We start from the raw sequence: 25,565 nt of genomic DNA, 5'->3' as shown, positions 1-25,565 counted from the left end.
GTAACTTTCTTTTATATGTAGTAGTTGCTAAACAATTTCCTTCTCCTTAAATTACACACAGTAATATCTTCTTTTTTATGTTTGTGTCCCATTTTTCTTCCAGGGAGCTCAACATGGAATATTTTAATAATTGTATTGTACTGACATGTTCATATTACTGCAAGTATATTGCATTGCTATGTACAGACAGTAATAATATAATACATGAGCATTACCAATTCTATCTACTCAACAAATCTACAAGGTAGGTTTAGGCTGAAGTAAAGTTGTCCAAAGCTACCCAAAGTGCCTCATGACTGAACACAGATTTGAGCCCAGATCTTCCAAGGTGAAGTCTGACACTCTAACCACTTCACAATAGCCACAACCCAAGACATGTACTGTTAGTCTATGGATTTTGGTCTAGATGTGGAACTACATGATGTGACATACAATCCTTTGAATGTTTACTTGGAAATAAGTCCCACTGAGTTCAATGAGATTTACTCTAAAGTAAGTTAGCATAGGATTGCAGTCTATGACATAAACATATACCCAAGTGATTCTGGGCTTAGTAAAAATGTGAATATCTGTGAAATTATGAAATGAATAAGTTGACAACTCCTTTGTACCATAAAACGAAGATACTGCCTCCATGATTAATTCGTCCGGTATATTTAAACAAAATATTAGTAATAGTTTCTGCTTTTCACAGCGCCTCTACTTCTGTAATGTGTTAACTTCAATTTGAGGAATACCAAAGAGAGCTGATATCAGAAAACAAAGAGCCACATTTTCATGAACCTCAATTCTACGTGTCAAGTTATATTTTGAAAATGATACTGTTCCCTTTATTTTCTTTTAAATGTAAATTAAACAGCTTAAAATATACTACATATCATAGACAAATATGCCCCTACTTTATTATTAATAATTTCTTGGCAAACTGAAACCATGAGAAACTTTATTTCACACACACACCCTGCAACAACTTTTGTAAATTGTAATGGGATTTCAGCTGCAGAATTTCCTGATGAATTATGTCCCCATGTAACAACATTATGGCTTTCCTTTTCGTTTCTTATTTATCCTGTAAGTTTATTTGTTTATGACTGTTTGGTTCTGTGTTGGTATTTTAAATAGTAATAGTTTTAAATAGTAAAATCTTCAGCTAAAGGAAATAAACAGCAAAGCTCATTTAAATAAACTAAATGACCATGCAACCAAACTAATATTTCAAATCATAGTGAACGAATCATTGATTAGCAATTTTCCAGGTCTTGCCCCACTCCCAGCTGGTTGGTCTGATTTGTGAATTATGATTGAAAGAATCACTACTGGTTGCAGAAAAGTAGCCTTAGATTCAGTCCCAACCAGCGAAAATAACACAGGTGTCATTCTAACCTTAGTAAATATTGCCTTAACTCAGACTGAATCTATATTTAGTTTTACTGGCAATGGTAGACAATGCTATCACCTGTGTGATTTTTTTACAGTCATTCACAATCTCATACTAGGCACACAATGATCTAAACAAAACATGGGGGTAAATTTCATTGATTTAAATGGCACATGATCTCTTAATAACTAAAGTTAAGTTCAGAATGTTACTGCTATTGTAACTATTGGGTAAACCAATTTTATTCTTCTTATTGTTAGTGCTGCTTATTATTTAGATGTTTCAGAAGGCAACCCGTACCCCTCAAAACTCTCTCATATGTACACCATTATTGATGTTTTGGTACTTACATGTTTTGCAGCATCCTTCTAAGAATGGTACAATATATCCTCCAACCTGAATTTGTATTAAAAAAAAAAATCACTACCAGTATGAAATCATTTTTAGCACTAATTCACAGGTTGTAGTAGTAGTAGAGATGAACTATTGGAAGAGTGCTTAACTGCACTATTAGGGAAACTAAACAGTAAATAAACCAGAATCTAAAGAATAATACAATATTTATTTTAACTGAAACAAATTATGGTTACAGCGTGATGCTGCTAATGCCAATGTTGCAGGTTCGATCCCCATATGGGACAGATACATATTCCTGCATTTCCAACTCTACAGTTCTGTGATTCGACAGTTCTGTGATTCTATTATTACATTTTTTAAAAAAAACAAGAGCTTAGATTCAGCGTAACGTTCACTCTTAACGAAACTCAGATCAAACTGATTAGGAGCAACATAGCAAGGCTGCTCTTGAAAGTCTACTTGAGAGGAAAATGTAAGTATAATCCTGTAGGGACTTTGCCTGCCCCTCTGAACTGCATGGGAGTGACACAACATTGCATTCTTCCCATCATCTGTAGAACACTTCTACACCTGGTAAATCAATGAGCAGTCACAGTGCTCACTGTAGAGGCTTTTTTACCTTTATGGCTTTGCAGTGGCGTAGCGTGGGGGGTGCAGGGGGGGCCGGCCGCACCGGGCGCAACATCTGGGGTTAGGGCAAATCCACGGGTTAGGGGGCGCAAATCCACGGGTTAGGGGGCGCAAATTACTTGCCTTGCCCCGGGTGCTGACAACCCACGCTACGCCACTGTGGCTTTGAAAAGACACTCTCTCTCTCTCTCTCTCTCTCTCTTTCTTTCTTATTTGCATCTATATCCCTCTTTTGTTCCAAGGAGTTCATGGTTTGTTTCAAGGAGTACATGGCTCTCCCTCTCTCCATATTATGCTCACAACAATGCTGTCAGGTGGGTTAGGCTAAGAGGTGGAGACTGTCCCAAAGTCACCCGGTAATCTTCATGTCTGAATGGGGATTTTAATCCTGGTCTCCCAAGTCCTAGTACCTACAGGCTAACCACTTTACAGCACTGGATCTATGGTAGTTTACATTACATATAGCTCTATGGTAATTATATTACCATGATGTTGCGAGCATCCCTGTTTCCCCACCAGTGCTGCCCAGGGGTGTGGTGGGCACACAGAGACTTACAGTGTGGCGGTTTTGTGATCTATATGTTAAGTAGATCTAAATATTACAGCCAAGAGAAGGGTCACTCACCAGAGGGAGGACTAATTTCAACAGCATCCCATTTCCAAATGCAAAGTCTAACCTGTGTTCCGGCTCTTTAGCCTTTACGACCTTTTGTTCCATCTTGTTGCAATAAATGGAAGTGTCCAGAGGAAGCAAAATAAAAGCTTTCAAAATCGAATGCAAAATGGATGAACCACTGACCTTCACACATTCCGTTTCATTAAACGGTGGACAGCTGATGGCTGATGTAATTAGAACAGGTCCAAATGGTGTGTTTGTGCAGTCGTATCTGACACAGTTCGAAATCCAACTGGTGCCAGGCTATTTTGAGTATTTAAAATAATCATCAGAAATACAAACACTTCAAAAACCAATAGAATTTGCAGTTTCTTTAAAAAAACAAACTTGATTTAAGGTCAAAATAAGCTACTTGCTCGGACTGAGGGAGCTGTCACTGACATTCCTAATACCAAATACAATCAGTACTGCGCCTTTCTGTGAAACAAGACTTCCAGATGCATCCACGAAGTAATACAGTTCTGCACTGTAGCAACCTTGGTTTATTATATTTCTTATTCCCACATAGTCCTGCGACAGACCAGCATAATTCAATGTGACTTCTGAAAGGTTACATAGCTCTATGTGGGGTGCAAATTAGTAGTGAAAGTATTGCTGTTTCTCCGCCGTCCCACCTCTTGTGAAGAGAAGCCAAAGCCTACATACTGTTAAAGAGTTGTACTATTCCTCTACTACAGGCATCGCCAACCTGCGGCCCTCCAGATGTTTTGGCCTACAACTCCCATGATCCCTAGCTAACAGGACCAGTGGTCAGGGATGATGGGAATTGTAGTCCAAAACATCTGGAGAGCCCAAGGTTGGGGATGCCTGCTCTACTATCTATAGTGCTCCTTATTGATCTTACAGTTATTAATTTTCCCACCTTAATATTTTTCAATAAAATGAAATGGTGGTCAGCACCTGCATTTGGCCACTAGACTCAGCACTTACCATGTCCTCAAGGCGGCTGGGAGGTTGATGCTGTGCAAGCACACTGGTGGAGCCAATCTTGCACTCCTGCTGGCTGGTGTGTTTGCAAGGCACCAACTGCCTCACTACCTTGCCCTCTCTCTCACAATAAAAACAGTGACTCCATTGTCAGGAGGCCAAGTGAGTACCATCATCCCACCATGCCATTCACTACTGTCCAGGTAGCTCCCATCATACATAGCTATGCCATCACCAGAGTAGGAATGTGCAACTTCATGTTTCCTAAATTTGTTTCGCTAATGTAATTTGAGCACAGATTGCATGCTCAAAAAATTCCACAACAGGTTTTTTGGTTCGGAAGCACAAACTTAATTCAGCACTTACACTTAGTAACCAATAAGAGCTACTCTCCCTCCATAAGAAAAACTGTAAGTACGAATTTACCTTAAAATGTGAAACTGTTCCATTGCTGAAATAGTGAACACAAGACACATTCTTGCATTTTCCACAACAAGTTGTTAAATCCTCTGGAGGTTCATAGACTTCATTCTGAAAAAGTAAAGGATATCATTTCAAATATAGTTCAAATCAGGAATTAAGATTACAAATGTGTATTTTTTATTATAATATTCCATTGAACTCTGTCATAATCATAGTATCTAACAGTACTATTAAATGTATTGTTGTACTTTAAATAAATGTACTGCTGCTATTACTAGGAGACCAGTGTACTTCAATGGCCCTTAGACTTGCATATGGGGAAGGTGGGTTCATGCTGTGGCTCAGCCACTTTGAAATTGATTGTGGATCTTTTCATGTGATCAGCTTTTAGCATGATAAATGTACAGTTCATACACATTTGTTGTGTCCAAGACAGATGCCGTGATACCATAAAACCAGGATAACCTGGTTAATGTCCATCAGTGTTTGAGGCAACAACTTCTTAAGTTCTGCAGAGAAGTCAAGCATGGCTATTAAGTTTTAATTCATGCTGTGGTTTGACTTCTGTTTGCTCATGGCAACTACTCAGCTTAAATAGTGAACTATGTTTGCATTTTCTAACACATTTATGTGTATCACATGCACATTCATGTTTATGCCACTAAAGCATACATTAAATGACTTTCTGAATTCCATATTAGCAAAAACATGAGCTTTTTCACAATTAAATTGTATTTATGCATAGTGCAATATTCCAACACTAATAGCATGATATCCTGTCCTCATAGAAAGGATTGTTGGCTGCATTTACTGTAACAGAATAGCTATGATGATGCTCAGTTTCTTGTTTGTTGTATAGAAGCTCTTCAAGCCTCAACAAACAGATACTATATCAATTGATTCAATAAATGGGGAAATTTTCACCAGGAACAAAATGCACTGTATCCATTGATTAATTTATGTAATCTTCGGTAAATATACTCTACATTTCTGCAGCTTGCTTTGATCCTTGCAACTATTACCTATGCAGAGGAGTTAACTTCTAACAGCAAGTATTTACCTTTGTAGAACAAATCATAGCAGCATTAAAATATCTATTCTTATACCTGAATGCTATCAATGGGTCAACCACTAATCCCAGTTTTCAAATAAGACCTCTTCTTATAAGACATCAGAGATTCTGGGTGGGGAAATTAGTGCAACTGCACTAGTTTCCTTTATTCTTAAAAAAATGATTTACTTTTATTATTCCTATCTGCTGTTCTATTTTACCAGAGAAAACCCAAAGTTAAATTCTAAACTTCTTACAGATTTGCACCTTGCCGCACAATCTATAGTGGATATATTTATCCGATAGTACTTGGTAACAGGATCAACTATGCTTGTGCAGTAGGAAGTGTGGCAAACACCATCAGGTGAGTGTTCAACAATGGACTGTCCTGGATGCAGAACACCTCTCTCGCTGCTCAGGCACACTTTGTCTCTTGCTGGAAGAGATTTCCAAAAACAAAGTACATTGGATAAAGTTAACTGAAATAATCAAAACCGATGACAACTGATGCTTCAAAAGAAGAAAGAAAAGTGAGGACATAATACTTTTAGATCTTCACAAATATCATTTGGCTTATTCGTGAAAGTGAATCAACTGAATCCATTTTTATCTATTTACGACTTTATGTTGGCTCATACTGGTTGCCTCTTAAAAAACCAAAGGGCACATTCATTAAACATATCTGCCCAGCTTTTCTTGAAAGCATAAAAAATATGCAGGGAAATTTACTAAGAATCATTTCCTTAGAATAATGAGAAACTATAGATTTAGAACAATTTATAACTATTATACTAACACTGATTCTTTAATAATAATAATAATAATAATAATAATAATAATAATAATAATAATACTTCCATTCCTTCTACATAATGCTTCCTTGGGAACACAGCAGCACCATATGAAACTGGTTTGTCTTCCACTTCTGCTTCATCATGGTTCATTGTTTCATACAGACAAATGTGTTGATATTAATTATGGCTCATTTGAAATAAGCTATCTTGAAACCAAGCTGGCTTGTTTCAAGCAGGTGATACTTAATGTTAGCTGCTGTGTGCAAGCTTGGATAAAGCAACAAACTGGTTAAGCAAAAGGGGAAGTAAAAGCTTACAAACCTCTGGAAGGGGAGGAGAGTCTGTCCTAAACTATGGTACAGCATGATGTGTGAATGTGACCATAGCCTTGAATTAAATAGGATAAATTAAATGCTTTTCTTCCAACTAAAAATCTTGTATACTTACAACACTTGTACTTAGTGCAGTGACAAACATTTTCTGTGCTGTTCTGGAATTGTTCATCTATAATCAGTTTCTCTCCCTGTCCATAAAAGATGAAAAATACAATTACTATGTCATTAATGTTGCATTTCAATGTCAGTGCTAAGAAGCACAGCTTTTAAATATATATATATTTATTCCACTTGTAATTCTTCATTTTGTTGCTTAGTAATAAAGTACTTTCGAAAAGTGTAACTTAAGCTACACTGGGAAGTAAAAATCTGGTTTCATAGCAATGTTTAGAAATATGGAATGGAAAAGGTAGCCTCTGCCTAGTGACTACTTTATAGTATACATGCTCAGGGAACACAGGCCTAAAAATAATACAATATTTCTTCCTCTCAGACAGTTTACTTTTACCGGTATATGTTCAAACATTAAATATACCACCCAATCTTATAATGATCATTTAAAAGTCTGATTGGATTCATTGCACTTATTCCTAATTATGCACAGGATGTCTTAGTCAACGGGAAATTACATGCAATTCACTGCATACTAAAAGGCAATCAATGTTTGCTAAAAGCAATAGGTGTCATCCATTTCTGATGTTCCACTTGTGCACCAGATTTATGTATCAACAAATGGGTCTTCCCATTCCTCTTCTACCCCAACGCCCTCCCCTCCTAAATGTGCTCTGGAGTTTTGGGGAAGTCCTGCTGTGTCTGCTGGTGTGGTGTTGGATCTCACCCATCATTCCTAATCCTGAGCTACGTGAGCATTTGGATGCTTTCCTGCTTTCACAAACAGAAGCAGATGCTGGATCAAAATACTGCTTCCTTACTGCAAATGTTCATTCCAGGGAACTGAGCAGAAAGTATTCAGGAAACAGAGTTAAGTCATCCTACCACCCAAGGCAGACAAGGTCACATGATGCAGAGGTGTAGTGAATATGTAGCTCCTGTGTTTCCACCCACAACCCCCTTTCTGGCCATATCTGTGCAAGAGGCATGGCACTCTCCCAGAACTGACACGGCCCAAAGAAGAAGTAGGAAGCTATATGCCCCAAGCCCATCAAGCTGAAAAAAGGGTGCAGCTGGATGTCTCCTGCATACTCCTCTGAAAGAACATTTATGATAAGCAACCTGGTTGGTGAGCAGGAGCTACCCAGGAAACAGAGGGATATATGCCCAAGATCAGCCAATTAGGGAGGGACAAATTTATTGCCAGATGCCTTTATGTCCCCAAGGGAGGAGGCTACAGAGGCAGTTGCTGCCCTACTGGAGTGAGCTGAGATATTTAATAATGTTAAAAGACTTTGGCCTCATGCACCTTGGTGATGCAAACACACAGCCAATGGGGCAAAGTGAACATGTTGATTTCCCCTCCTCATCTGGGGTGAAAGGATACAAAAGTGAGTGAGAATTATGAAATCATTCAGTTTTATGAAATCAAACTTTCTGGGCCCTCCTAACATCTAATTTATGGCATGTCTATGTGGGGCTTCCCTTGTGCTTCATCCAGAGGCCGTGGTTAGTGCAGAGTGCTGCAGAACAATTAATGGCAGGAGTGAGGCCTTGTCAGCATGTAACACTTGTGCTCAGAGATTTGCGCTGGTTGCCGATCTGCTACTGGGCCATGTTCAGTGTGTTACCTTTAGTATACAAAGTCCTTGACAACTTGGGACCAGTTTACCTACGAGATTGCCTTGTTCCACATGTGCCCACTCAATTGCTTCACTAGCTGGAACTGGCACTACTCCAGGTGCTATATAATACCCATTCCAACATTGCTTTGAGTCCTACCCTCCAGAGCATGAGAAAACAAGCTTGCTCCACCTTCCATGTGACAGCCTTTAAGATATTTGAAGATGACTATCATATCTCCTCTCAGTCTCCTCTCATTCTTGTTCAACAATATAAATAATGGCAACAAATTCAGTCTATGTCAAATATGACTGGAGTCAAAGATGAACAGCACAATTTGCAGGCAGTTCATTGTATTAGAATAACATTTAAAATGTGTTTTAATAGGATTTCCTCCTTACCAGTTTACACTGAGGCTTAGGAACGGTTTCACATGCACATTCTAAAATGGGGAAGGGAATTGACAGAATAAATGCTTATATACTTTCATGAATGCAAGCAATCAACAGACAAAATTATTTCCTAAAATGATGCAGTTCAACGTTTGCCAGGCATTCCATAAACAAGTCTTGTAGCACCTTAATTACTAGCAGATTTATTGTGGCACACACTTTATGGGCTAGAGCAGGCATTGGCAAACTCGACCCTTCAGATGTTTTGGAAATACAATCCCCACCATCCCTGACCATTGGTCCTGTTAGCTAGGGATGATGGGAGTTGTAGTCCGAAAACAGCTAGACGGCCAAATTTGCCTATGCCTGGACTAGAGTCACTTCATCCCACAAAAGCAGTATCCTCAACAGTCATCCAGTTTCTCTAAAGTTTTATTCCCCTGTGACAGAGCATTCCAATCTTCTCCTTCATTCTCAAAGAATGTTCAAATTTCCTCAGATGTTTAATGGATGTAGGGTTGAGCTTACTTTGTTGTTATGAAGGGGGCATGGGTGGTGCACACATCTTTCCCCCTTTCCATTAAATGCTCTGCAACCTCCCCCGCTGCCCACTCTTCCTGCTCTGAAAAAGCCCCTATCTTAGCTGGGGAGCAGTAACCTTCCTGATCCCCAGCTGAGCTGTGCAAATAAGCTGCACTGTCCCAGCCTGCAAGCACCTGGGTGAAACCACCTCTCTATAAGACATCTCAATTGGCCCACACCATAGTTAGACTACTGATGGCTCCAGACATTGCTAGATTTTCAATATTAATTCAACATTGCCTTTTTATACTGCATGATAAATTGATGTAACCTAATTAAAGGACATTGAAAAGAACTGTACTTACCACATGTACGATATGGACAACACTTTTCTGGGCTCCATACTTCTACCAAGGACATCCCTAATAGACACTTAAATTCAGGACAACGGTAGGTTTCACAAACTGCAAGTTAAAAGTGCAAAGAAAGAAATGGTGTTGAATGTGCAAGCAGGGAGAGCATTTCCAAAACTCATGACCAAAAATAAAATGTTCAACAAAGCATAAAGCACATTCTTCATATATACTTCACACAAAATTTTGTTTATACATTGAATCATAGTTATTTGGTTTAATAAATTAATGACATTTTTAAGAGGCATGGATAGCATCTCTTGGTAATAATTCCATATGCTTATTCTATGACTGCTTTAAAATGATTAGGGTAGATTTAATGAGCTTTTCTCTTAATGAAAATTCTGTATTGCTCATCATTTGCAGCACTGAAAAATCATTGCAAACAATTAAGAAAGCCTCTAGAGAAATCATCAACTCACTACACTGGTAAGCAGGACAACATCTGTCTGTTGTGTTGCCTTCCACAGTAAGCACTTCTCCTTCCTGGCACGCTGGAATTTGATCAGAGCAAATACCACATGCTGATAAAAAGAGAAATATTAAATTATTAGAAAGCACATATACATGCCATTTGTTTTCAGTTTTCTGTAAGTGCAAACATTCTACCTCAAAGGATTGATGAAACTACAATGAAAAGTTGAGCACCACCTAATTTCACTCCTGAATGCAGAACTGTCAACCTTACGGTCTAGTTAGAGAGTCAGTACGAGAATGAGATTGGTGTCGGACTTTTGGCTGCCCCAATCATGTGACTTTGATTGTAAAAAGAAAGAGGTCAAATTGGGTGGAGAAGCTTAATTTAGCTAAGTAGTTTTTTATTCATTGGGAGAAAGACTTTGCACAGCTTAAAAAGGGATCAAGTATAGGTGAAGTATTGCCACAGAAACTAAAGAGCACCCCTGTAACCTCAAACCACTCAGAGGGTGAAGTGCATGCAACAGAATGCTTATTAGTTTTGGATGGGCCTCCAGTTTGGGCTGATAGTGTATAGGATGCTGAATGCACTGGGGGATTTGAGAAGCAGTCTTTCAGGATTGCAGTGGCCACCACAGAAGTGCAGTTGGGCTTTTAGAAACAACTGGAATTCAAAAGATTGGGTGGTGTGGGCCTGCAGGGGGTGGGGGAATTTGAATCAGTTCTGGTTACATTGTATACTTCATGGTAGCTTCTATAAAAGATGTGCCGGCAGGAAAATGGTGCCAGTACACCACTGCATACCGACACATCATTTCTCTCTGTGTAAGGTGTTTTGTTCTATCCCTCAAGTATCCATATTTTGGATATTGTGCAATACAGAATACTGGACTAGGCAGTAGAGCTTCTCTTATACCATTGTGGCATATATTCCTAGACAGTCTTCTTTGCTTACATATTAATCTACAGGCTGTCAATAAGAACTAAATTTGAATACCACAGATATAGGATACACAGCAGGTGCCTTCCACATGGGCAGCAATCAGAGTTTGATCTGCTCGGCAGTTTGGAATCTGTTCCATAGACTCACATTTTGCTGGATCACATTCTGAAACAAACATAATATTCTCATAAAATACATGATATTCCATCCTGAAGTCATGCTCAGGCGGCTTACACTAAATAATAAAATATAACTACATCTTATTTCCTTCTGCGGTGTAACTAGGAATACTGGAGCAAACTGTGAAATATAGGTCTAGCATGTCCTCTATATATGTTGGAGCAAGAGCTTCCACATACCATATTGATACAGTTTCTTCAGTCTTGCCTTCCAAGTATCTAAAAATGGATCTGGGACTAGTGCATGGGAAAATGCTTACAGGGCAAATGAGCACCGCCAAGACCTTCCCAGGCTTGTTTACCTTTTTGTCTCTGTTTCCTTTTTCCTTTGCAACTGCACACGGCACAGGCTACTTTAGCTCTCAATTTTAGGAACAAGTAATTTAACAGGGGCATGTGCAAAGGCAAACATTTCGGTTCCATCCCTCATGGGCAGTGGTGAGCCAAACAGGGCTCTGCTTGGAAGTTGCCATGTTTTGTAGTCCTAAGTCCCTTCCCAGAACAGGGAATGGATGTTCTGAATCAACTGGGGGCAGAGCTAACTAGGGTTTTTAAACATAGTCGGGGAGGGACAGGGGAAGGAAGAGACACTGTGTCCCCTTCTCCCTCCCGGCCTCACAACCAAGAACAGGAGGGTTCAGTCCTTACCCTGTGGGAAATGAACTTGCAAAGGAGCACCCTGTGGCCCACAAGTGGAGGACTCAATCCTACTGGCATCTGCTTCTCAAACACTTCCCTGCAGGGAAGGATCATGCGAAGGGGTACCTTTACTATGCACAGGATTCAGTTCTGCTTAGGTCTGTGTCACCCTGGAGAAATAGACTCCTGCAGACTTGCCTTCCCAATACCCTGCCCCTTGACAACTCAAGATCCAGCATGACCCAATTTGGGACCAGATCTAGGGCTGTCTCTAATTTGGCTGAATCTGATGCCCAGCCCTAATAATAACAGTAAAAAAGGTAAAGGTAAAGGGACCCCTGACCATTAAGTCCAGTTGCGGACGACTCTGGGGTTGCGACGCTCATCCCTCTTTACTGGCCGAGGGAGCTGGCATTTGTCCACAGACAGCTTCCGGGTCATGTGGCCAGCATGACTAAGCCTCTTCTGGCTAACCAGAGCAGCACATAGAAATGCTGTTTACCTTCCCACCGAAGTGGTACCTATTTATCTACTTGCACTTTGACGTGCTTTCAAACTGCTAGGTTGGCAGGAGCTGGGACGGAACAACGGGAGCTCACCCTGTTGCGGGGATTCAAACCTCTGACCTTCCAATCGGCAATCCCTAGGCTCTGTGGTTTAGACCACAGCGCCATCCGCATCCCAATAATAACAGTGGTCAAGGTCAAATATTTCAATAGAGACTCCTTTGCCAGATATTTCAATTCTTCATTCAATACCTACCACAACTGTAGCTAGGACAGCAGGAATCGTCTTGGTAATAGGTTGCCAGTTTCTCTAGGCCCTTGCATTCAGGAATAAATGTTTCACAGAGGCTCTGATTACAAGCTTTTTAGATCACAGCAAAAACAAGAGAAGAATAGGGTTGAATGGCATTAATAAAACTGATTGCATTTGTTGCGTATTACAGAGAGAGAGAGAGAGAGAGAGCGCCTCTAGGGCTGATATTTGTAAATGTTTTGTAAAATCCAAGAAGGCTTCAACTTGCTTTGTTGCTTGTGCCACATTAAACTTTTCTTCAGTGTGCTATGAGAAGCTGTCATACTGCTGTATTCTGTTTATACATAGCTGCACTATGAGGACTTGATATATGGCTCTCAATCTCCATTCCTGTCTTTAATGTTGGCTGATTTTTAAGGTTAAAAGGGGCACACAGTATGCAGTATTCACTTTGCAGTCTTATGTAAAGACAGGGTGGCAAAGTGGCTGGCAGCTGTCAATGAGGTTACCTTCCTAGGTGAGTGCTTTTCCTTTCCAAGAAAAAAGCTAGGCTTAAAAGACAGCAAACTGTGCTAGGAAAAGGAAGAAGCCTTGAAACCTTAATTTTTTAATTAAAAAAATCCAATTCTCATGTTTTAATTAAAACTTTTGAAACCAGTATTGTTCATGGAAACCTCAGAAATAGAGCAGAAAGCAGTGGCGTTGTGATAAACATCTTATTTGTCATAACTCCGCCATCCCCCAAATAATCTCAACCGCTTCCTAACACTACTCCTGCTCATCCACCTCCTAGATCAACATAGCACTTTCTTCCTTGCACAGTATAACCTCAGCACTTGTCAAAATGATGTACCTTATGAAAGCCCACATACTGCTTCCAAACACCTGCAAATTAAGTCATTTTGTGTTAGTTTGCATATATCTTAAATCAAAACTTGACTATAGTTTATAAGATATCGAAAGTCAGTGGTGCTGGTAAGAAAGTGTATATTAAGGATACTTACTACAAACTTTCTGGTGACAACAAGATTGATCATCTGGTACAATTAAAGCTACTTCCCCAAAACGCTGACATTCCAAGTCATTATTTGCTGAGCAGTTGTACTCCACAGGAGCAATGGTCTCATTGTCAACGCATTTGTGCATGCAGCATCCACTATGGGAGGTTTTCCAAATCTCACCCAGTGCATGTGGCACTCCAGAAATGTCTGTACAGGCTAAATTGTTGCCAAAAAAGGGAGGTAATTTATTTATTTTTATAAACGTCTAGATTCTATGACATGTTTATAACTACAGACATAAATAATATATGACCATGGCAGAGAAAAAAATTCTAAATCAATGCTACTTGTCAGGGGTTGGCAAAGCACTGTTTCTCAGGAAACACACCTGAGTCATACTCTCTTTCAGTCTACATTTTCCAGACACAGAATGGACTCCATGAATCTTTTTAAAAATCTGGATGCACACAAACCAACCATCTAAGAGTAATACAAAGAAATGGCTTTTAGACAGATCCCTGAACTGCAGCACTCTGAAAGCAACACTGCTGTTCTTGGGCCTGTTAGGAACTAGTTACATTCATTCTAAGGCCACTGCAGCTCCATGTTCAAAATTGAGTCATCTGAATTCCATCCAGCTGTTCTAATGAGTTATCTGAGGGGAGTAGATTCTGCAGCTTATAGTTATAGGATTGATTTGAAACTTGGTAGTAGGAGAGGTATAATATCTGGGTTAGAAAGGATAAGTGATGGCTTATTTTGAAAAAGTTACGTGTTTGATGGGAGACTTTGGCAAGTCGATGGGTAGTGTGCAATCTTCTTCCACGGGCTTCTGCTGGGGTGCGTTTCTGCTGGGGGAAATTTCTCCAGTTGTACTGTGTGCTTTAGAAAATGGGTTGTAATGTTAGGTTGGGGGACCGACTAGTACGTTGCATTGCCAGGGGCAGCCCTTTCCATTTCACCACCTGAGGCAAAATGGGAATGTGCCGCTCCCCCTTCCGCTGCAGCCTCGCTTACTGGGGTCATGCGGTGGCTTCTGGAGAGATCTTGTCAGAAGCTGCTGCTTCTCCAGCAGGGGCAGGTGGGACACCGTTCCATGGGATTCTGCTGTCTGAAGCAGCTGCCTCAGTCCACCTCATTGGCCTGACAATTACTCTTGAGTTGTGTAACATGTAGTTTTTATTTAAAAGGCATTTTTGTGGCCAATGTTATTTAATGAGATTTCATAAGGGTATTTTGGTGTGTAGTTAGTGCAGGAGCCCTGCACATGGCAAGTCAGCTCCTGGATGTAGGGATACCCTTCTGTATTCGCTAGACATTCATTTATTATTTTTCTCATTTTTGTGCCACCCATTAAAAATAAGCTACCTAGGTACTGTACACATCCTGAGGGTGATCTAGAAACAGAAGTCTGTTTCCATTCATACATATGCTGGGTAGGACCAGAATAATTCATCATTGCTTGTCAAATGATACAAAATTCAATAGCATATTGATACTTACCACACTTCTCTTCAGGGATGCAAAGCGCAGAGTGTACACGGTGAAGGATGGTCCCTTCTGCGCAAACACACCCCTCAGTCAATATTGAACAAGAGTCTGGATCCTGAAGTTCTGGCTCCATATTTTGACAAGTGCTTGGTGTCTCACAGGCAGATATACAGGCCTTATAGTAGAAACCTTCTGGACAGGGAAAGGCTAGCAACATAATAAACACAGTGTTTAACACCGTGATGCTTCTTCGTGTAATATTTTACATGAGCTAATGTTTCATGTGAACTTGTGCAGAAAAACAGTGACAACACTTTTATTCACTGCAAATTAGAAAGTAAAATTAGAGTGGAAAAATACAGTAGAGCTTAAATTTTCACCTGCTCACATGAATCTCCCCTTTCAACCAATTACCCCAACCCAATTATTCCAGACATATCTTTTATCTTGCAAGCACGCAATTAGAACAGCCAGTGGTTGAGGAGCAGATGGCTGAAAAGTTAAGCACTTCCTCCCCTAAATTGCTTTTCTACTCAGAAGTATCCTTTCCAGTGCTGTATTTTTTGCCATGTGTAGTAGAGGTTTGAGATTTTGTACATATTTCTACTGATTTCTCAACATTATTTCTATATAAAGAAGCATGGACTTGAACCTCAGTATTTTGGCTCAAATTCATTGCTTTGTCCCATAGCCTTCTCATCTTGCAGTAATCAAAGGTGCACAGCCTGGGAGTCATTTTGGACTCACAGCTGTCCATGGAGGCACAGGTCCAGGGCAGCTGTCTACCAGCTCCATCTGGTATGCAACCTGAGACCCTACCTGCTCACAGACTGTCTTGCCAGAGTGCTGCATGCCCTGGTTATCTCCCGCTTGGACTACTGCAATGTGCTTTATGTGGGGCTACCTTTGAAGGTGACTCGGAAACTACAACTAATCCAGAATGCGGTGACTGAGAGTGGCTGCTGGGACCATGTAACTCCAGTCCTAAAGGATCTTCACTGGCTCCCAGTATGTTTCCAAGCACAATTAAAAGTGTTGGCACTGACCTTTGAAGACCTAAACGGCCTCGGCCCAGTATACCTGCAGGAGTATCTCCACCCCCATCACTCAGCCTGGATACTGAGGTCCTCCTCCGAGAGCCTTCTCCTGGTTTCCTCACTGCGAGAAGCAAAGTTACAGGGAACCAGGCAGAGGGTCTTCTCGGTAGTGGCTCCCTCCCTGTGGAACACCCTCCCTTCAGATGTCAAGGAGATAAAGAATTACACAACTATTAGAAGCCATTTGAAGGCAGCCCTGTATGAGGAAGTTTTTAATGCATGATGTTTTTATTATTTTTTCTGATATGCTGTAAGCCACCCAGAGTGGCTGAGGAAAACTATTATCATCATCATTATAGCTATTGCCATCAACAGCAAACACAGTGTCTTTGATGTGAAGTACTTACAGCAATAATCAGAATTCCTCCATTCTATACAGATGTTAAATTTGTTACATGTTGCAACATAAGCAGCCAGTGCTACACATGGATTCTGAATGTATTCTTTATCTTGGACCCACATATCACAAAAGGAATCTGGAGAAACCTTAACACAAAAATAAAAGTCTTAACTTAATTACTGGTGGATAACTGGAGGGGGGAAAAGATCATCATTAGGTGTTTGATGCCAAATAGAAGCTGGTGCAGTTTAATGGGTAAAAGACAGAGTCAACACAATTCTAGGAAGCCCCTAATTATAAACTTGCATCTGTGATAAGCTCACTGTGTAGCCAGCCATAAACAAGTGCCTCTCTCTCTTTCTTCCTCAGCCCTCATCCGTAATATGAAGTATAATAATGTGCATGGTGGCTGTAAGAAGAGAGGAAACCTCTAGGTACACAAAAATACAATTTTATTGGGCCCAAAATGTCATCAGGACACAGTAAAACAAAAATGCTTTGTGTTCTCCAACTGGTCACTTCAAGAGATAAAGTTCACATGCAATTAGGTATGGCAAATGTTGGACAATTTCTCTGGTAGTTGAAGAAGCACCTCCAAGATTATGACAAATTATATGTGCTATAAGTAGTCCTCTTAGAGGAGTATACGGTTGACACATCTTTGACATGTCGCTAATGTGCTAATGTTAAACCCAGAAAATAATCACTAGTTGCTAGAGAATATTAGTAGCAGATGATGTGATGGGGGACTGCTCATCCCACCTCTGGACAATCACATCACTGCTGCTTACTGTGAAGTAGAGGTGGAGGGTCAAGGCCACAAGGAAGACTGGTTCTCCTGGCATGTTTGAGCCATGTAAGTATCACTGCCACCTTGCCCTTCCCCCTCTACCTCCTGGTAAGAGCAGTCTTACAATGCTGTCTGTTGCTGGTATTAGTGGAGCATTAAAAAATACGAAAAGCAACCATTTGTTAAATGCTCTAAATTTATTATTTCTGTGCGCTGCTCTGGTTCGCCAGAAGTGACTTAGTCATGCTGGCCACATGACCCGGAAGCTGTATGCTGGCCACATGACCCGGAAGCTGTACGCCGGCTCCCTTGGCCAATAAAGCAAGATGAGCGCCGCAACCCCAGAGTCGGTCACAACCGGACCTAATGGACCCTAACCCTAACCCTTTACCCTTTACCTAATATATGTAGTACAGTACCTGTACTCTGATAAAAGCTCAACAGTTCTGAAGCTACTGTATATGCAGCCTATCATAATTTCTCTGGAATTATTATTGTTGAATAATCACTCGGTTGATATGTGAAATAGGCAAAGTTGTTTGTCAGGGGAACAACCCATAAAATAAATACTTTTGACTCCTTAAATATTAACAAAAACAGATGAATTTAATTCAAACAGAGGATCAAAAGATAACATACGTAAGGATGGCAGCTGCTGAAGGTTTGGTTCAATAACGTGTTTAAACAAAGGGAACAGTCTGTGACTGAACAGTTAGTTTCACGGATTCTCTGTTCTCCAATATACTTCAATGTGTTTGGCACCTGCCAGCTATCTGTGAAAACAACTGAAGCACCCACAGTGCTTACGACGGTCCTGTTGGGTAGCATGAGATCATTTGCTGAGATTCCATCACAGAAGCCTGCACAAGAGTACAATATACAGATTAGCTTATCTCCATGTACATACTATGGTATTTTAGGACCGACATCAGTATTATGCTAATCACAGAGTGGCTGCTTGAAACAGCCTCTGCATAATGACTTTAACCCCATGGCTGTTATATTATGCTGAGCTTGTATTTGCGATTTATGTGAAGAATCTCCACTGTATTAGCAACAGCTGCTGACCAAAATCTCCATATGGCATAGTTTGAGGCCCACCTAATGCCACCTCATGCCAAAATATAGCATGGCGACCGAGTCTCTATATTTTGGCATTGGCACAGGAAAACCTAGACATGGAGGCATTTTAAGCAGCCTCTGTATGATAAACAATACGTGCAAACCAGCCCTAACAGCTGGAACCATCGTGTCATAAAATACCAATCCTGCAAGATCTCTCAAAAGACATATATGGTGCATTAAAACTTTGCACCAAGCTTTCCTCTTGCTGGTTTTATACTGTTTTTAACTTGATTTATGTATTTTGCCTAAGCTGGTTTTACATAAAAAATGTTGCTACCGTGATTTTTTTATAATTAGCTCTGGTGGTTCATTGTGTCTGCTTTGAATTGCACACTTTAATGTCGTCGTATACTGTCCACAGAACTTAGTTATATGGGTGGTATACAAATGTAATAAATATATTAAAAATTAATCAGAATACAGTAAAAATGTACTTAATAAGAATGTAAAAATGGTTAATTAGTCTGATTAATTCTTTATGAAATATCTCATGTTTGGGGGAGAATAATTGTCAATTTGAAAAGTACATTCTGTGTCAACCCCTAATACTATTTAAGGATGTAGGAAGCAGGATTATATTGGGTCCACTCAACAGTTTTTTCCCTAGAAAAATAGGTGTCAGTACTCACCATGAAGTTGTTACAGTAAGTGTCACACTTTTAAACCAAAATAGAGAGGGGTACCGGTACTACGTCCCATTGAGTAGCCCTTGGGGGTACTGGGTTCAGTACTGGTTAGAGTCTAGACTGACTGGCAGTGCCTCCCCAGGGTTTCAGACAGTATTTTTGTCTAAGCTCTGCTTGAGAATGGCAGGCACTGAACCAGGGACCTTTTGCATGCCAAACACATATTCTGTCACTGAACTACCACCCTTCTCTATAACATGCGCAGTCTAGCAGCAGCTGTTTTTACATAGCTGCTTTAGGCCAACTTTCCTTTATTTAAAATGTTCCCTCTTTTATGAAATAGGACTAAACTTCTGGGGTAGGGGTAAACTGCTTTGCAGAAATGCAAGGTGGGTACAGGAAAGATATGAAGCACAGTGAAGTGGATAGCATTTTAATAAGCATCCTATTGTGGCCTTCTAGATTCTAGAATCTATCATAAAATGTCTTGTTCAGTCAAGTTCTGTCTAGCATTTCATTCCTAATCAAGCTTACTTTCAAGTCAGACACATCAACTTCAATGGAATGTATTACCAAATAGAATGTATTACCAAGTAAGTATTTATTTATCTGGATTTTCTAAAGCAAGGCAGCTTTAAGTAAGAAACCATGGTTAAGACATTGGCATATGTGAAGTCCATTAAAGCATTGCCTTTTCTCAATTTATACTTTAAAATTTAAAACTGACTAAGAAAAAATAAATTAGAAACTAGTCAAACTAAAACTCAGAATAAGAACAAATAGCACTAACATTTATTTCAAGCACCTCTTCTCTGTAGGAACATTACTGTTTGCAAGCATTGAAATCTGACTAAGTATCACTGATATTTCATACTGTTGCTACACATATTTGCCCTTTATGAAACTTGGCAAGCTAGCCACTGTAATGATGGACTTTGCATCCAAGCCTTCCAGCAACGATAATTCAAGTGTCAAAGCTAAGATTTATATCAATAGATATCATGCTTCCAAGAGCCTATACCAAACATATCATCCAAGGTTAGAACTTCCAGAAAGAATGAAGCCATGTGCACATACCAAACAGGCTTAAGAGCAATTCCAGCATAACCTTTATGAGCTGTGAGCTTTTTGGTACCCATATATCTGAACTATTTCTGTAACTTGGACTGATTCTAAGTGAATAACTGGTGTTCCAATAAAATGTATGACTAAATATAATGAACCCTAAGGATATGTACAGTGTTTTGAGTTCTACAATGGAAGGGGTGATCCTCCAGACATTCTGCTCCATGAGTGGTTGCAAGGTAGGTCAGATGACTGTACCTTAGTCCCACCAGCTTTGCTTCTGCAAAACTCCAGGTTTGATCATATGCATCTCTATTCAAAAGGATTTCGCAGCATTGTTTTTACTTTTGTTTTTAAGTAACTAATGCATGTTTTATAGGATGGGTGTGCATTTGGGGCTTCCCATAGGCATCTGGTTGGCCATTGTTAGTGCAGGATGCTGAACTAGCTGGGCTATTGGTCTAATCCAGCAGACTTGATTTATGTCACTGCTGTTTTAGTCTTACTGTACTATGAGCTCAACATTGAGGAAAGCTGGTATAAAAATGCAATTAATAAGTAATTAATTCATTATTGACTATGTTCACACCTTTATTCTATTCTCAGTAGCAAAGAAGAATTCTGATCTCCATTATTCCCTTTCCCAGTTTTGTGTGTGTGTGTGTGTGTGTGTGTGTGTGAGTGAGTGTGTGTGTGTGTTTTGGGGAAAATCATGACATTTATTTGAAATTCCACCAATTATTAAAAATTGGACCCTTGTATTACATTCTACTTAGTAACTTCTATGTTAGCATAGAGTAGGCAACAAATCTCTAAGCATTATTTTTTTTCTTTGCTCTATGGAAAGCTCAGTAAGATACATTTTCTCTTTATTGCAGTCCTATTTATTTCCATGTTGCTTCAGCATTCATGCCTCGGTTTCAAATGCTCTAAATTAGGAAGCAAACTTGCCTTATCCACAACTACCTGAAATCTGATCCCCAAGGGATTAAAACCAGCCTGCAGTTTATTGATTGGCAAACCTGGCATTTTCTCTCTCTTCCTGAATCATTTTAATCATTTCAGCAATCAACAGAGTAGCAGCTTCCAAAATAATCATATTTTCATTGTCTGTCTTCTGAATATATTTAACCTTACTATACGTGCTCTAACAAAAGTTGTGAAAAACCAAGTGTGGAGCACTTCCCACATTTACCAGATGTAACATCACAATCTTACTAAAGTTGCTTACCACACAGTCCCATTGCTTTTGGATCACTGGTTGCATTAAGTTCTATTACCATCACCCCAGTGGTATGAAACCACTGAATTTTAGTATTTGTCGGAGTTTCAATAATATACATGAAGCCATTGTCCTCAATCTTAAATCCATATTTTGTAACAGTGGGCCATGCATATCTTGAGTTGACAGCTATCTGGAGAATATACATACTTATTTTAGCAAACAGTAAGATTTAAGCTTTGCCATAAAACTATGTTTTCACAATATTTCACCCAGCCCTCCACAAAACATAAAAATAATTGAAATGAAATTTACATGCACTGTGCTAGTCAAATATTGCCTAATGCAGACCTATACAGCTTGTGTATTTTGCTTATCAGGTGCTTAACAACTTCCCTATTTCTGCAGTCCAAACTAGGTGGCAAAATCAAGTCAACACATGTGCTGCATTTGAGTGGTGGGTCAGGCCTCCAATTTGTGCAGGGATAGAAACTTTTGCAGTGAAAGGGCCACATTCCCTGAGGCGAAACCTTCCAGGGATCACATAATGTATTTTTAATCTACTGTTGGAAGCCGCCCAGAGTGGCTGAGGAAACCTAGCTAGATGGGCGGGGTATAATAAATAAATAAATAAATAAATAAATAAATTATTATTATTATTATTATTATTATTATTATTATTATTATTATTATTATTCCAGTGATGGGTGTGCCAAAAGGAGTTAGAGCCAGACACACTCCGCTCTCCATCTTCCATCCAGAATCTTCCTGCTTTCTATCATGGGAGCATGGTGGTCATTTTGGTTGCCATGATCTCGCCCAATTTCATGCCATGGGGCATGTGTTTTGGGGTGCCGCATTAGATCATGGTCCCCCCAAAGCACTTATTGGGGGGAGAAATCACACAATATCATGGCAACCAAAATGGCTGTCATTCTCACACAATAAGAAACAGGATGTCTCAGTTTTTCTGAGACACTTGTGGAGTATGAAAATCACTAGAGGACAGGCCAGAGGATGACCTGGTGTGACCTGGCAGAAACTTACCAAGTGTGACTTGGTAAAGACTCAAGGGCCATATCAAAAGGCACTGAGAGCCATATCTGGCTCCTAGGCCTGAGGTTTCCTACCCCTGGTCTAATGCCTTCAGGACACTGGGTGAATAAGTGTGTGATTTCTTCAGAGCCAACATGAGATGAACTTCTCAGAAGCTGCTTCACAAGATCATAAAGAATATCATCCCTAAAAATGTAGTACAGGAAGCAGAAAATCAATATGAACAGCACAAAAATTCCTAGTCCTGTTCCAGTTTTACTGCATATGCAGAATGCAAATAATAAAAGGCTGTTACATGTGTCCTCCTCTTGAAAAGTATCAGTTCTATTACTAGAGTCACAATTCTCAACAAAGTTACATGCATGTAAATTCTAGGAATCTAAAATAGAATACTTGAATGAGAATTATAACAGAAGAAATAAACTTTACCTTTCTGTTTAAACGGTCAATGGTAATCTGGTTAGACATATATGTTAAATTTAACATTGCCAGGCACAGCTTAGTAGAGGTTAAAATGCCCTGAATGAAGATAAGAATCAAATCAAAACAACATGTCAGCTTATTCCATGGTTATATGCAACGTACATATATTATACATATACTCAACAGAAAATCTACCCCCAGATAATTGTACCCTCTGCTTTTTTAGAATAGGTTTAAACATTTAAATAGCTGGAAAATGCAAAACTGAGCAGCTCCCATCCTCAAAGCTCCTATACAGTATATCTGAAGGAGCGTCTCCTCCCCCATCGTTCTGCCCGGACACTGAGGTCCAGCTCCGAGGGCCTTCTGGCGGTTCCCTCACTGCGAGAGGCCAAGTTACAGGGAACCAGGCAGAGGGCCTTCTCGGTAGTGGCGCCTGCCCTGTGGAATGCCCTCCCATCAGATGTCAAAGCGATAAACAACTACCTGACATTCAGAAGACATCTGAAGGCAGCCCTGTTCAGGGAAGTTTTTAATATGTGACATTTTAGTGTATTTTTCATCTCTGTTGGAAGCCGCCCAGAGTGGCTGGGGGAACCCAGCCAGATGGGCGGGGTACAAATAATAAATTATTATTATTATTATTATTATTATTATTATTATTATTATACAGTGGTACCTGAGGTTACATACCGTTCAGGTTATATACGCTTCAGGTTACAGACTCCGCTAACTCAGAAATAGTGCTTCAGGTTAAGAACTTTGCTTCAGGATGAGAACAGAAATCATGCTCCGGTGGTGCGGCGGCAGCAGGAGGCCCCATTAGCTAAAGTGGTGCTTCAGGTTAAGAACAGTTTCAGGTTAAGTACGGACCTCTGGAACGAATTAAGTACTTAACCTGAGATACCACTGTATTCTACAGCCTTGAGGATGATGAGAGGTGCATACATAAACCATTCATTGAGTGTGACATTTAAGGTTTGTATAAGAATACAGAAAACAATGTTATCAGTCACATTCCATTAATGCAGGCATAGGCAAACTCACCTCTCCAGATGTTTTGAGACTACACTTCCCCTCATCCCTGACCACTGGTCCTGTTAGCTAGGGATTATGGGAGTTGTAGTTCCAAAACAGCTGGAGGGCCGAGTTTGCCTATGCCTGCATTAATGTGAAACAGCAGAAAATTGCATATTTTTATATGCAGCAGCATAACTGCACTTGTTTATGATCCTTAACATACTCAATAAACAACAAAATTCCACAAGGCCCATTACCATATGAATCTTGCTGCAGTCACTGATGTGGATGCTTATAGTTTGATCTTGAGTTTGGCTGATGATATAGGATGCTTCCTTAAATAAAGCCAAATGGTGCCCATCAAAGGTGATAAAGCTCAGATCAGAGAAGAGTGTGCATCGACCTGATCAAACAAAATAAGGACTTATTTAACTTATTATATGAAACAAACAGCTAACTACTAATCAAGCATTATAAACTGAATCTAAGTCATTAAAATAGCTTGCTTAGTTCCTTTACGTTAGATACAGATCGTTAACATATAAAGGATTGACTGCAATGAAGTCAAAGCAGACCCTTGAAATCAATGATTTAACTTATTCATTATGTATTTATTTCATAACATTTATACACTGCTTGATGTAAAAACCTCAAAGTGGTTTGCAAAAAGATAAAACAATAAAATATAGAAAAAAATCACAACCATTCTTAAAACAGGCATGGTCAAACTTGGCCCTCCAGCTGTTTTGGGACTACATTTCCCATCATTCCTGACCACTGGTTTTGTTAGCTAGGGATGATGGGAGTTGTAGTCCCAAAACAGCTGGAGGGCCGAGTTTGGCTTGCCTGCTTTAAAGCATACAGAAGTTAAAATCCTAAAACATATTAAAATCACCTCAACTTGCTAAGCATCTAGATAGGCTTGCCTAAAGAAGAACCCCTTTTTTTTGCAGGTGCCAAAAAGAGTACAGTGAAGGTGCCTGCTGGATCTCAATAGGAAGTGAGTTCCAAAGTGCAGGTGATGCCACACTAAATAACTGAATACTTACACATGCGGAATGGGTATTATTTGGCAATTGTTGTAGTGCCAATTCTGCCAGTTGCTCAGGGAGGCACATGTGGGCTAAGGCAATCTTGTAGGTAAGTTGTTAAGGGCTTTATGTGCTAATAGTAACACTCTGGACTCAGGTAGCAAATTGGGAACCCGTGCAAATCTCTGAGCCCAGGTGTTATATGCTGACAAGGCCTCTCATGCTGCAATATTCTGCACTAACTGCAGCTTCTGGCTCAAGTACAAGGGAAACCCCACATAGAGCATATTGTAGTAAACTTAGCCAAACACATTGCTCAAACAGGAGTGAGACTCACTCCTGGACACTCTGGAGCCAACCCATTACATAAATTGTGTGAAGCCTCTGCATAACAGATGAATCTGAACTAGTTCCTCTGAAAAAAGATCTTTCAACAATTTTTGTATTTACAGGCATTAAGGGTCGCATGTTTTGCTGCTGGTGTTCTGTCCTAAAAAATAAATAAATCTATTGCTTGTCCTTGGAAACAAAAATTTGCTGTAATGGGATTGTGACTATTCTCTCGTTCTTTGGATTTCCAACATCCCACATAAGTCATTCTGTTTTTCAGTCTACTTCTTTAGTGTACTGTGGTAGGTGATGATGCTTATTTCTTGTTATGAAATTGATACTTAAAAATATTTTCTATCTGCATCATGTCAGCAATGAA

General features: G+C 39.8%; 2 protein-coding genes across 2 annotated transcripts in view; one reads left to right on the top strand and one right to left on the bottom strand.

Moving 5' to 3' along the window:
* OTOG (otogelin) overlaps nucleotides 1-25,565 on the bottom strand; it is a 95,728-nt gene that overhangs the window by 3,770 nt on the left and 66,393 nt on the right. Inside the window, exons 38-54 of the mRNA XM_081840006.1 lie at nucleotides 24,083-24,228; nucleotides 22,812-22,901; nucleotides 21,336-21,519; nucleotides 17,928-18,148; nucleotides 16,506-16,644; nucleotides 15,074-15,268; nucleotides 13,574-13,786; nucleotides 12,573-12,677; nucleotides 11,047-11,157; nucleotides 10,055-10,156; nucleotides 9,585-9,683; nucleotides 8,707-8,747; nucleotides 6,684-6,759; nucleotides 5,700-5,878; nucleotides 4,395-4,499; nucleotides 3,165-3,284; nucleotides 1,729-1,774 (exon numbers count right to left, since the gene is read on the bottom strand). Of these exons, the coding sequence (XP_081696132.1) occupies nucleotides 1,729-1,774; nucleotides 3,165-3,284; nucleotides 4,395-4,499; nucleotides 5,700-5,878; nucleotides 6,684-6,759; nucleotides 8,707-8,747; nucleotides 9,585-9,683; nucleotides 10,055-10,156; nucleotides 11,047-11,157; nucleotides 12,573-12,677; nucleotides 13,574-13,786; nucleotides 15,074-15,268; nucleotides 16,506-16,644; nucleotides 17,928-18,148; nucleotides 21,336-21,519; nucleotides 22,812-22,901; nucleotides 24,083-24,228 (2,172 nt within the window). The remainder of the gene's footprint in view (nucleotides 1-1,728; nucleotides 1,775-3,164; nucleotides 3,285-4,394; nucleotides 4,500-5,699; nucleotides 5,879-6,683; nucleotides 6,760-8,706; nucleotides 8,748-9,584; nucleotides 9,684-10,054; nucleotides 10,157-11,046; nucleotides 11,158-12,572; nucleotides 12,678-13,573; nucleotides 13,787-15,073; nucleotides 15,269-16,505; nucleotides 16,645-17,927; nucleotides 18,149-21,335; nucleotides 21,520-22,811; nucleotides 22,902-24,082; nucleotides 24,229-25,565) is intronic.
* The window catches only part of USH1C (USH1 protein network component harmonin), a 123,987-nt gene continuing 118,699 nt past the window's right edge, over nucleotides 20,278-25,565 (top strand). Inside the window, exon 1 of the mRNA XM_081840965.1 lies at nucleotides 20,278-20,398. The gene's annotated coding sequence lies outside the window, so the exon portion shown is untranslated. The remainder of the gene's footprint in view (nucleotides 20,399-25,565) is intronic.

This window comes from Podarcis erhardii, assembly GCF_964252035.2.
Source record: "Podarcis erhardii genome assembly, chromosome: 1".
Lineage (NCBI taxonomy): Eukaryota > Metazoa > Chordata > Lepidosauria > Squamata > Lacertidae > Podarcis > Podarcis erhardii.
The sequence above is the reverse complement of the archived record's forward strand: the minus strand, read 5'-3'. Positions and strand labels throughout refer to the sequence as shown.